The sequence below is a fragment of the Bombina bombina genome, chromosome 9 (genome assembly GCF_027579735.1).
Source record: "Bombina bombina isolate aBomBom1 chromosome 9, aBomBom1.pri, whole genome shotgun sequence".
Taxonomy (NCBI): domain Eukaryota; kingdom Metazoa; phylum Chordata; class Amphibia; order Anura; family Bombinatoridae; genus Bombina; species Bombina bombina.
Genome location: NC_069507.1, coordinates 27,772,927 through 27,786,115, shown reverse-complemented (window position 1 = coordinate 27,786,115; position 13,189 = coordinate 27,772,927). Strand labels below are relative to the sequence as shown.

Sequence of the window (13,189 nt, the reverse complement as noted above, 5' to 3'; positions counted from 1 at the left end):
GGAGGGGAAATGACTCACGCAAGCACAGTACATCCGTAGTTCTGACATACTAATGTACTACTGAGCTGGCTTATTGTAACGTGGGTTAGTTGCGGAGGGGAAATGACTCACGCAAGCACAGTACATCCGTAGTTTTGACATACTAATGTACTACTGAGCTGGCTTATTGTAACGTGGGTTAGTTGCGGAGGGGAAATGACTCACGCATGCGCAGTACATCAGTAGTTCTGACATACTAATGTACTACTGAGCTGGCTTATTGTAACGTGGGTTAGTTGCGGAGGGGAAATGACTCACGCATGCGCAGTACATCAGTAGTTCTGACATACTAATGTACTACTGAGCTGGCTTATTGTAACGTGGGTTAGTTGCGGAGGGGAAATGACTCACGCATGCGCAGTACATCAGTAGTTCTGACATACTAATGTACTACTGAGCTGGCTTATTGTAACGTGGGTTAGTTGCGGAGGGGAAATGACTCACACATGCGCAGTACATCAGTAGTTCTGACATACTAATGTACTACTGAGCTGGCTTATTGTAACGTGGGTTAGTTGCGGAGGGGAAATGACTCACACATGCGCAGTACATCAGTAGTTCTGACATACTAATGTACTATTGAGCTGGCTTATTGTAACGTGGGTTAGTTGCGGAGGGGAAATGACTCACACATGCGCAGTACATCAGTAGTTCTGACATACTAATGTACTACTGAGCTGGCTTATTGTAACGTGGGTTAGTTGCGGAGGGAAAATGACTCACGCATGCGCAGTACATCAGTAGTTCTGACATACTAATGTACTACTGAGCTGGCTCTGCATCTAGCGCACACATTTTATCATCTATGGCACAAGCATTATAGCTTCTGATTGTGTCACCTATATTGCCAGTGATATTGCAGGCAGTGATTGATTTAGTAGTAAACCAGTAGTGCATTGCTAGTTCAGAGCTAACTTTAACTGTTTAAATCCCTTTATTGCAGCTAAATGTCTCTAAACATACCCTCAAAAAGTTTATTGCCAAGAAAGCAAAACAACTTTAAAATGTACTTTAACCATTTGCTTTGTGCTCATTTCTTGTAATATATTCCAATTCCTGCAATCCTTTTTGCAGGAATAAAATAAAATACACACACTGATTTATTAATCATTACATATAATTATTTTCCATCTTTTGGATAATGCTCTTAATAAATAGACTGTAGTACATGCTACGTAGTGATTGTTTGAAAAGTACATGTGTACCTCAGAGATATTGCAGGTTAAGTTCATACGCCTCTGGACTCCAAAACAATGCAGTTTTGCTCACAAAATTACGTTTTGAAAATATTTTATAATGCATGCAGATCTTTTCTGACATATACTATGCATAGCCTAAGGTACTATAAGTATATGACAAATTAGCATCATGTCCCTTTAAGTGCACTTTCAGTCACACTAGAATTGTAGCTCATTTTCCCACAGCACAAGATCTAAACGTGATGGCCCTGTGCAGATACTAATCTGTCTTTTATTTTTGTTTGTAAATTCCTAGGATCTCATAAATTCCCAGCACAGACACCAGCAGTTAACAGGTAAGGACGTGTCAGGTGAGTCACAGTCGCAAGTTTCCCATACTGCCTTCACCTTTTATTGACATCTGAACGTGCGGTCGCACATTCCGACGGGTCGCAGAATCTGACAGAACAACGGCTCTGGCATTTATGTTACAGATTTTTTTTTTTCCTTAAAGGGACATGAAACCCACATTTTTTCATTCATGATTTAGAAAGAGCATGCAATTTTAAACAGCTTTCTAATTTACTTCTATTATCTAATTTGCCCCATTCTTTTGATATCCTTTGCTGAAAAGCATATATAGATAGGCTCACTAGCTGTGTTGATGGGTGGCTGCACATAGATGCCTCGTGTAATTGGCTCACCCATGTGCATTGCTATTTCTTTAACAAAGGATATCTAAAGAATGAAACAAATTAGATAATATAATTAAATTGGAGTGTTGTTTAAAATTGTATTCTGTACCTGAATAATGAAAGACATTTTTGGGGTTTAGTGTCCCTTTAACTATTCGAAAATTTATTTGAGGTTCTGGCAATGAAAAAGGATAAAGCAAACACTTAGTTAGGACCAGCTGATATGTAAGTCAGAAACAGCCATTACATTCCTTTCCAGTTCAGAGAATTCCAAAAGAGAGAAAATATTCTTGTATATAAAACTACTGCAATAATAATTTCATTAATAATTATTTTATATCTTTACACCTATCAATAAAGTTTTTTTAAGGGGCAGCTATATTTTTTAATAGGCTCCAATACTTCTAGGCATTACAGATATTGCCCAGAAAGAAGATACACTATGCATGTATTGCTAAATTTGTTACAGGCAGCAAGGGAGTGTAAAATAAGACACTGACTATGTATGACTGGCAGTCATGGGGGTGTTAAAATACTGCTATGGGCAAAATGTATTAATGTGCAAGTGTACAGGATTCACATGTGCACCTGTTTGCATCTTATAGCAAATTGTGGGACAAATTTGTTCCCCATAGTTATCATTACACGATGGAACACTCGTGCAATGCCGCCCCCTGACCTCTCGCAACCAATTGCATGTGAGTAGGGTTTGTTAATCACATTGGTTTGAATCAATCCGGTGTGATTTTCAACCACCAGCTCCAGTTTGGTGGAGGTTTATGAAGCAGCGGTGTGTTATATTGTTATACTGTTGAAGTAAAATATCTATTTTTTTACTGTCAACCACAATGTCCAAACCCTTAAACAGCCCCAGACCCTTATCCGTCTTCCACCAAACTTTATAGTAGGCACTATGGTTTCCGGTAGGTAGCATTTTCCTGACATCTGCAACACCCAGATTCTTCCAGATAGTAAAGTGTGACTGATCCCTCCAGAGAACACGAAACCCCTGCTCCAGAGAACAGTGGCGGCGTGCTTTACACCACTCCATCTAACGCTTGGAATTGAGCATGTGTACAGCTGCGTGGGCATGGAAACTCATTTCATGAAGCTCCTGACTGTCAGGGTACCAGGAACCAGACAGAGGGGTAAAATGCTAAATTAATCACACCTTTATTAAAAAATAACAAAAAATAATAACGCGTTCAAACGCCAAGTGACAAGTCAGGAGTCAAAGCCAGAGCAGATAGTCAGATGAGCTGGGTCAGGAACCAAAGTGAGTAGTCGGATGAGCCGGGGTCAAGAACTAGCCAGGAATCAGGATCCAGAAGGAATGTCAAACAAGCCAGGTTATACACATAATCAGGAACACAGGAACTGACAATGCAAGGGCAATGGAAAACAGGACTGAAGCAGTTAAATAGGGAGTAATTACATCATCATTCTGGGACTGCAACCTGTCTCTCTCTGATGATGTTTGGCCATAAGATGGAGCTTGGAAGTAGTGAGCAGCGTTACACACTTTGCTACAGGCAAGGAGAAAAGACAGGTAAGTCTAAAATGGAAGCCAAGTTAAAAAGCAGCAAATAACTATTGAAATCAGGGTGAAACCCTGACACTGACGCACAGTTCTTGTTGCTTCTAGAGGCAGTGTTGAACTCTGTATTGAGTGGTGCGATAGATAATAGGAGATTTTTACGCTCCATCTGCTTCACCACTATGTAGTCCCGTTCTACGAGTTTTTGTCATCTACCATTTCATGGCTGGGCTATTGTTGTTCCTAGACATTTCAACTTCACAAGCTGACCGGTGCAGAAATTTCACAAATTGAGTTGTGGCAAAGGTGCCATCCTATGGCAGTGCCACAATTAAAGCCACTGAGTTCTACAGTATGACCCATTGTACTGCTAAAGTTTGCTTATGGAAATTTCATGGCTATGTGTGTGGCTAAAACACCTGAATTCAATATTTTTTAGGGGTCCACATACTTCTGGCCACATATACTGATAGATACTTCCTACAAATGCTAATTAGCTGATAGGTATTTCCTACTAATGTTCATTAGCTGATAGGTATTTCCTACTAATGTTCATTAGCTGATAGGTATTTCCTTCTATTGCTCATTAGCTGATAGATACTTCCTACTAATTCTCAATAGCTGACGGGTACTTCCTATTAATGCTCATTAGTTGATAGATACTTCATACTAATGTTCATTAGCTGATAGATACTTCCTAATAATGCTCATTAGTTTATAGGCACTTCCTACTAATGCTCAATAGCTGATAGATTCTTCCTACTAATGCTCATTAGCTGATAGATACTTTCTACTAATGCTCATTAGTTGATAGATACTTCCTACTAATATTCATTAGTTTATAGGCACTTCCTACTAATGCTCAATAGCTGATTGGTACTTCTTACTGATGCTCATTAGCTAATAGGTACTTCCTACTAATGCTCATTGGCTGATAGGTACTTCCTACTAATGCTTATTAGCTGATAGGTACTTCCTACTGATGCTCATTAGCTAATAGGTACTTACTACTAATGCTCATTGGCTGATAGATACTTCCTACTGATGCTCATTAGCTAATAGGTACTTCCTACTAATGCTCATTGGCTGATAGATACTTCCTACTGATGCTCATTAGCTGATGGGTACTTCTTACTAATGCTCATTAGCTGATAGGTACTTCCTATTCCTACTGATGCTCATTAGCTGATAGGTACTTCCTACTAATGCTCATTAGCTAATAGGTACTTCCTACTAATGCTCATTAGCTGATAGGTACTTCTTACTGATGCTCATTAGCTAATAGGTACTTCCTACTAATGCTCATTGGCTGATAGATACTTCCTACTGATGCTCATTAGCTGATAGGTACTTCTTACTGATGCTCATTAGCTAATAGGTACTTCTTACTAATGCTCATTAGCTGATGGGTACTTCTTACTAATGCTCATTAGCTGATAGGTACTTCCTACTGATGCTCATTAGCTAATAGGTACTTCCTACTGATGCTCATTAGCTGATAGGTACTTCTTCGTACTAATGCTCATTAGCTGATAGGTACTTCTTACTAATGCTCATTAGCTGAAAGGTACTTCCTACTGATGCTCATTAGCTAATAGGTACTTCCTACTAATGCTCATTGGCTGATAGGTACTTCCTACTAATGCTCATTGGCTGATAGGTACTTCTTACTAATGTTCATATGCTGATAGGTACTTCCTACTAATGCTCATTGGCTGATAGGTACTTCATACTAATGCTCATTGGCTGATAGGTACTTCCTACTAATGCTCATTGGCTGATAGGTACTTCCTACTGATGCTCATTAGCTAATAGGCACTTCCTACTAATGCTCATTGGCTGATACGTACTTCCTAAAAATATTTATTGTCTAAATTTGAACGTTTATATGTAAAGGCTTCTCCTCTAGTCCTTTCCACCTAGTTTTCCATATTGTGACCACATAGTTATTTGATGTAAGTATAATTTTACACCATGTTAACAGCTATTATCCTGACTTGAAGGGACATGAAACTCAACCCAACATCAGAGACCAAATAGGCAGCTGTCCAAGGTCTCACATGAGAAATGACTTGACAGATCACAACCAATTAATATAATAACATGGCATTTAAAACAAGTATCGGATGCAGACACACAACATTACTCACTTGTGGCTCTATCATCAACTTTGAAGATTAGGAACAATCTGGTACAATCTACAAGAAACAACCAATGAGAATAGCTAATTGTCAAAAAAGTCTAATTTGATTCTGATCACCTGATTGATTATTTTCTTCAAAACAGTGATCATTGTTCATGAGTGTAGGGCTTTGTAATTCAAACACAACATAAACATGACACACAAATAATATGGCATAACAAATTTTTTCTTGGAGTTTCTAATACAATGTTAAATAAATTGTATAGGACTAGATTACGAGTGGAGCACAAAATAATCGATATTAGCTCTCCACTGAGATAATGTGCATTGGTATTACGGCTAAAGTGCAATGCGAATGCCAGCTCGCATTGCTAGGAATCATTGCGCTCATGAGAGAACGCTTCCGTAGGCTCCTATGGGAGCCTCGTTCTGATGCCATCACAGACCACAATGTAAAGGCACTTTTCAACACCCACTCCCACCAACTTTAGACCCCAAAAACTGCATTGTGCAGTTGTTTTTTATATATAAAAAAGCTAAAAAAAATTATAATAAAAATCTATAACGCCCTCTATTTGTGGGGTACTTTTAGAAAATAAACCAGAGATCGGAACTCTGGTTAATTTTCTGAGCGCTAATTGCTACTGCCACTTGTAATGGCTGTCTAATTACCGCACACCTGCAAACGGGCAAATTTGCCCATTTGCGGGCACAGGATAATTTAGCCCTCCACTTGTAATCTGGCCATAGTGTGTAAATATAACACTTATAGTGGTACAGATCCAGTTCTGACTGTTGCCGAAGCTTTTTCTTATGACTTGTGATGGTAAATAGATGTTTTACAATATTTTTAACTGCAGAATGTGTTAAACACATTGGTAAAGTCACCTCTGGACCATCAATGCACTTAAGGGTCTAAGCTGAGCACATCTGCTGAGCCAATGATAAGAGGCATATGTGTGTAGCCACAAATCACCAGCTAACTCCCAGTAGTGCACTGCTGCTCCTAAACCTACGTAGATATGCTTTTCAGCAAAGTAATTGTTTCATACAGCGTACATTTTATTTATCTTTTAAAAGAAATTGCAAGCAAACAGTTTGAGATTCTTAGATGTAATATGAGAAAATACTATTCATAGTCTTTGTTATGAGAACAGCAGTGTGTTTAGTATTAGATACGTGTGTACAACTATAATGACAATTCACACTATGGGGGGTAGTTGTCTACTTTCCTGCCTTCGCCGGCCCAATATGCCCGCCTAAGCTCGCCTACCATCGCCGCCGCCGCGGACCTGAAAAAATTCGCCTAAGTTATCAATAAATCTGTCAAAAAGCCGTGCACCAAGTACGGGGCGATGAGCAGCGGACTGTGATAGTTATCACTCATCCGATCTCGCTGCTCTTCGGCTTTTCTACAGCTTTATTGACAAGCTGTCACTAAGCACCCACACTAACTACACTGTTCTACCCCCTATACCGGCGCCCCCAGAGCCACCCGCAACTCAATAAAGTTACTAACCCCTAAACCGCCGCTCCAAGACCCCGCCGCAACTCTTATAAATGTATTAACCCCTAAACCGCCGCTCCCGCACACCTCCGCCACCTACATTATACCTAGTAACCCCTATCCTGCCCCCCCTATACCGCCGCCACCTATAATAAAGTTATTAACCCCTATCCTGCTGATCCCGCACCTCACTGCAACTAAATAAATAGTTTAACCCCTAAACCGCCGCAACCTACATTATACCTAGTAACCCCTATCCATCCTGCCCCCCCTATACCGCCGCCCTCTATAATAAAGTTATTAACCCCTATCCTGCTGATCCCGCACCTCGCCGCAACTAAATAAATAGTTTAACCCCTAAACCGCTGCTCCCGGACCCCGCTGCAACCTATATTAAACTTATTAACCCCTAATCTGCCCCCCTACACCGTCGCCACCTATAATACATTTATTAACCCCTATCCTGCTCCCCCTACACCGCCGCCACTGTAATAAAATTATTAACCTCTAAAGTCTAACGCTAACCCTAACACCCCCCCCTAACTTAAATATTAATTAAATAAATCTAAATAATATTTCTATTATTAACTAAATTAATCCTATTTAAAACTAAATACTTACCTTTAAAATAAACCCTAATATAGCTACAATATAAATAATAATTATATTGTAGCTATCTTAGGATTTATTTTTATTTTACAGGTAACTTTCAATTTATTTTAACTAGGTACAATAGCTATTAAATAGTTATTAACTATTTAATAGCTACCTAGCTAAAATAAAGAGAAATTTACCTGTAAAATAAAAACTAACCTAAGTTACAATTACACCTAACACTACACTATCATTAAATAAATTAATCCTATTTAAAACTAAATACTTACCTGTAAAATAAACCCAAAGATAGCTACAATGTAATTAATAATTACATTGTAGCTATTTTAGGATTTATATTTATTTTACAGGTAACTTTGTATTTATTTTAGCTAGTTAGAATTGTTATTAAATAGTTATTAACTATTTAATAACTACCTAGCTAAAAGAAATACAAAATTACCTGTAAAATAAATCCTAACCTAAGTTACAATTAAACCTAACACTACACTATCATTACATTAATTAAATAAATTAACTACAAATAACTACAATTAAATACAATTACATAAACTAACTAAAGTACAAAAAATAAAAAAGCTAAGTTACAAAAAATAAAAAAAATAAGTTACAAACATTTAAAAAATATTACAACAATTTTAAGCTAATTACACCTAATCTAAGCCCCCTAATAAAATAACAAAGCCCCCCAAAATAAAAAAAATCCCTACCCTATTCTACATTAAAAAAATTCAAAGCTCTTTTACCTTACCAGCCCTTAAAAGGGCCTTTTGTGGGGCATGCCCCAAAGAAAACTGCTCTTTTGCCTGTAAAAGAAAAATACAAACCCCCCCAACATTAAAACCCACCACCCACATACCCCTAATCTAACCCAAACCCCCCTTAAAAAAACCTAACACTACCCCCCTGAAGATCATCCTACCTTGAGCCGTCTTCACTCAGCCGAGCCACCGATGGAACCGAAGAGGAGATCCGGAGCGGCAGAAGTGCTCCTCCAAGGGGCGCTGAAGAAGTCTTCCATCCGATGAAGTGATCCTCCAGGCGGCGCTGAAGAAGTCTTCCATCCGGGCGATGTCATCTTCCAAGCGGCGCTGAAGAAGTCTTCCATCCGGGCGATGTCATCTTCCAAGCGGGGTCTTCAATCTTCTTTCTTCAGGATCCATCTTCATACCGCCGATGCGGAACATCCTTCTTTTCCGACGGACTACCGACGAATGAAGGCTCCTTTAAGGGACGTCATCCAAGATGGCGTCCCTTCAATTCCGATTGGCTGATAGGATCGAAACAGCCAATAGAATGCGAGCTCAATCTGATTGGCTGATTGGATCAGCCAATCGGATTGAACTTCAATCTGATTGGCTGATTCAATCAGCCAATCAGATTTTTCCTACCTTAATTCCGATTGGCTGATAGAATCCTATCAGCCAATCGGAATTGAAGGGACGCCATCTTGGATGACGTCCCTTAAAGGAGCCTTCATTCGTCGGTTGTCCGTCGGGAAAGAAGGATGTTCCACGTTGGCGGGATGAAGATGGATCCTGAAGAAAGAAGATTGAAGACCCCCCTTTATATATATATATATACCCTATATCTGCATATACTTATGTACATACTGTGCTTTTAGGTTACAGCCTCTGTTCCGATGGGGTTGACAGTCTGGGCTATTACAATGATTCACTGTCAGAATCCTATCAGCCAATCGGAATTGAAGGGAAGCCATCTTGGATGACGTCCCTTAAAGGAGCCTTCATTCGTCGGTAGTCCGTCGGGAAAGAAGGATGTTCCGCGTTGGCAGGATGAAGATGGATCCTGAAGAAAGAAGATTGAAGACCCCGCTTGGAAGATGACATCGCCCGGATGGAAGACTTCTTCAGCGCCGCTTGGAAGATGACATCGCCCGGATGGAAGACTTCTTCAGCGCCGCCTGGAGGATCACTTTATCGGATGGAAGACTTCTTCAGCGCCCCTTGGAGGATCACTTCTGCCGCTCCGGATCTCCTCTTCAGCTCCATCGGTGGCTCGGCTGAGTGAAGACGACTCAAGGTAGGATGATCTTCAGGGGGGTAGTGTTAGGTTTTTTAAAGGGGGGTTTGGGTTAGATTAGGGGTATGTGGGTGGTGGGTTTTAATGTTGGGGGGTTTGTATTTTTCTTTTACAGGCAAAAGAGCAGTTTTCTTTGGGGCATGCCCCACAAAAGGCCCTTTTAAGGGCTGGTAAGGTAAAAGAACTTTGAACTTTTTTAATGTAGAATAGGGTAGGGAATTTTTTTTGGGGGGGGCTTTGTTATTTTATTAGGGGGCTTAGATTTGCTTAAAATTGTTGTAATATTTTTTTAAATGTTTGTAACTTATTTTTTTTATTTTTTGTAAATTAGCTTTTTTTATTTTTTGTTCTTTAGTTAGTTTATGTAATTGTATTTAATTGTAGTTATTTGTAGTTAATTTATTTTATTAATGTAATGATAGTGTAGTGTTAGATTTAATTGTAATTTAGGTTAGGATTTATTTTACAGGTAATTTTGTATTTCTTTTAGCTAGGTAGTTATTAAATAGTTAATAACTATTTAATAACTATTCTAACTAGCTAAAATAAATACAAAGTTACCTGTAAAATAAATATAAATCCTAAAATAGCTACAATGTAATTATTAATTACATTGTAGCTATCATAGACCTAGATTTGGAGTTTGGCGTTAGCCGTGAAAACCAGCGTTAGAGGCTCCTAATGCTGGTTTTAGGCTACCGCCGGTATTTGGAGTCACTCAAAATAGGGTCTAACGCTCACTTTTCAGCCGTGACTTTTCCATACCGCAGATCCCCTTACGTCAATTGCGTATCCTATCTTTTCAATGGGATCTTTCTAACTCCGGTATTTAGAGTCGTTTCTGAAGTGAGCGTTAGACATCTAACGACAAAACTCCAGCCGCAGGAAAAAAGTCAGTAGTTAAGAGCTTTCTGGGCTAATGCCGGTTTATAAAGCTCTTACCTACTGTACTCTAAAGTACACTAACACCCATAAACTACCTATGTACCCCTAAACCGAGGTCCCCCCACATCGCAGACACTCGAATCATTTTTTTTAACCCCTAATCTGCCGACCGCCACCTACGTTATACTTATGTACCCCTAATCTGCTGCCCCTAACACCGCCGACCCCTGTATTATATTTATTAACCCCTAATCTGCCCCCCACAACGTCGCCGCCAGCTACCTACAATAATTAACCCCTAATCTGCTGACCGCAAAGCGCCGCCACCTACATTATAGCTATGTACCCCTAATCTGCTGCCCCTAACACCGCCGACCCCTATATTATATTTATTAACCCCTAATCTGCCCCCCTCAACGTCGCCTCCACCTGCCTACACTTATTAACCCCTAATCTGCTGAGCGGACCGCACCGCTACTATAATAAAGTTATTAACCCCTAATCCGCCTCACTAACCCTATAATAAATAGTATTAACCCCTAATCTGCCCTTCCTAACATCGCCGACACCTAACTTCAATTATTAACCCCTAATCTGCCGACCGGAGCTCACCGCTATTCTAATAAATGTATTAACCCCTAAAGCTAAGTCTAACCCTAACACTAACACCCCCCTAAGTTAAATATAATTTAAATCTAACAAAATTAATTAACTCTTATTAAATAAATTATTCCTATTTAAAGCTAAATACTTACCTGTAAAATAAATCCTAATATAGCTACAATATAAATTATAATTATATTATAGCTATTTTAGGATTTATATTTATTTTACAGGTAACTTTGTATTTATTTTAACCAGGTACAATAGCTATTAAATAGTTAAGAACTATTTAATAGCTAAAATAGTTAAAATAATTACAAATTTACCTGTAAAATAAATCCTAACCTAAGTTACAATTAAACCTAACACTACACTATCAATAAATTAATTAAATAAAATACCTACAATTACCTACAATTAACCTAACACTACACTATCAATAAATTAATTAAATACAATTCCTACAAATAAATACAATTAAATAAACTAGCTAAAGTACAAAAAATAAAAAAGAACTAAGTTACAAAAAATAAAAAAATATTTACAAACATAAGAAAAATATTACAACAATTTTAAACTAATTACACCTACTCTAAGCCCCCTAATAAAATAACAAAGACCCCCAAAATAACAAAATGCCCTACCCTATTCTAAATGACTACATTTCAAAGCTCTTTTACCTTACCAGCCCTGAACAGGGCCTTTTGCGGGGCATGCCCCAAGAAATTCAGCTCTTTTGCCTGTAAAAAAAACATACAATACTCCCCCCCCAACATTACAACCCACCACCCACATACCCCTAATCTAACCCAAACCCCCCTTAAATAAACCTAACACTAAGCCCCTGAAGATCTTCCTACCTTGTCTTCACCCTACCAGGTTCACCGATCCATCCTGAAGAGCTCCTCCGATGTCCTAATCCAAGCCCAAGCGGGTAGCTGAAGAGGTCCATGATCCGGCTGAAGTCTTCATTCAAGCGGGAGTTGAAGAGGTCCATGATCCGGCTGAAGTCTTCTATCAACGGCATCTTCAATCTTCTTTCTTCCGGATCCATCTTGCAGACCTCCGACGCGGAACATCCTCTTCTCCCGACGCCTACTAGCCGAATGACGGTTCCTTTAAGGGACGTCATCCAAGATGGCGTCCCTCAAATTCCGATTGGCTGATAGGATTCTATCAGCCAATCGGAATTAAGGTAGGAATATTCTGATTGGCTGATGGAATCAGCCAATCAGAATCAAGATCAATCCGATTGGCTGATCCGATCAGCCAATCAGATTGAGCTCGCATTCTATTGGCTGATCAGAACAGGGTTATAGGGTTAGTGAGGTTAGTGAAGCGGATTAGGGGTTAATAACTTTATTATAGTAGCGCTCAGGTCCGCTCGGTAGATTAGGGGTTAATAAGTGTAGTTAGGTGGAGGCGACGTTGTGGGCGGCAGATTAGGGGTTAATAAATATAATATAGGGGTCGGCGATGTTAGGGCAGCAGATTAGGGGTACATAGGGATAATGTAAGTAGCGGCGGTTTACGGAGCGGCAGATTAGGGGTTAATAATAATATGCAGGGGTCAGCGATAGCGGGGGCGGCAGATTAGGGGTTAATAAGTGTAAGGTTAGGGGTGTTTAGACTCGGGGTACATGTTAGAGTGTTAGGTGCAGACGTAGGAAGTGTTTCCCCATAGCAAACAATGGGGCTGCGTTAGGAGCTGAACGCGGCTTTTTTGCAGGTGTTAGGTTTCTTTTCAGCTCAAACAGCCACATTGTTTCCTTGCGTAAGCAACTCTGGTATCGAGAGTTGAAGCTGCGTTAAAAATGCTCTACGCTCCTTTTTTGGAGCCTAGCGCAGCCTTTATGTGGACTCTCAATACCAGAGTTATTTTTATGGTGCGGCCAGAAAAAAGCCGGCTTTAGTTTTTTTCGGGTCGTTACCGACAAAACTCCA

The 13,189-nt window shown here is 39.5% G+C and overlaps 1 protein-coding gene across 3 annotated transcripts in view; it reads left to right on the top strand.

The window, feature by feature from the left end:
• Positions 1-13,189, top strand: part of LOC128639809 (neurotrypsin-like) — a 114,163-nt gene that overhangs the window by 18,246 nt on the left and 82,728 nt on the right. For 2 of the 3 annotated variants that reach the window (XM_053691998.1, XM_053691999.1), the window contains exon 2: positions 1,534-1,573. The exons of the other annotated variant lie outside the window; for it this stretch is intronic. In XM_053691998.1, coding sequence (XP_053547973.1) covers positions 1,534-1,573 — 40 coding nt within the window. The remainder of the gene's footprint in view (positions 1-1,533; positions 1,574-13,189) is intronic. 3 annotated transcript variants of the gene reach the window in all.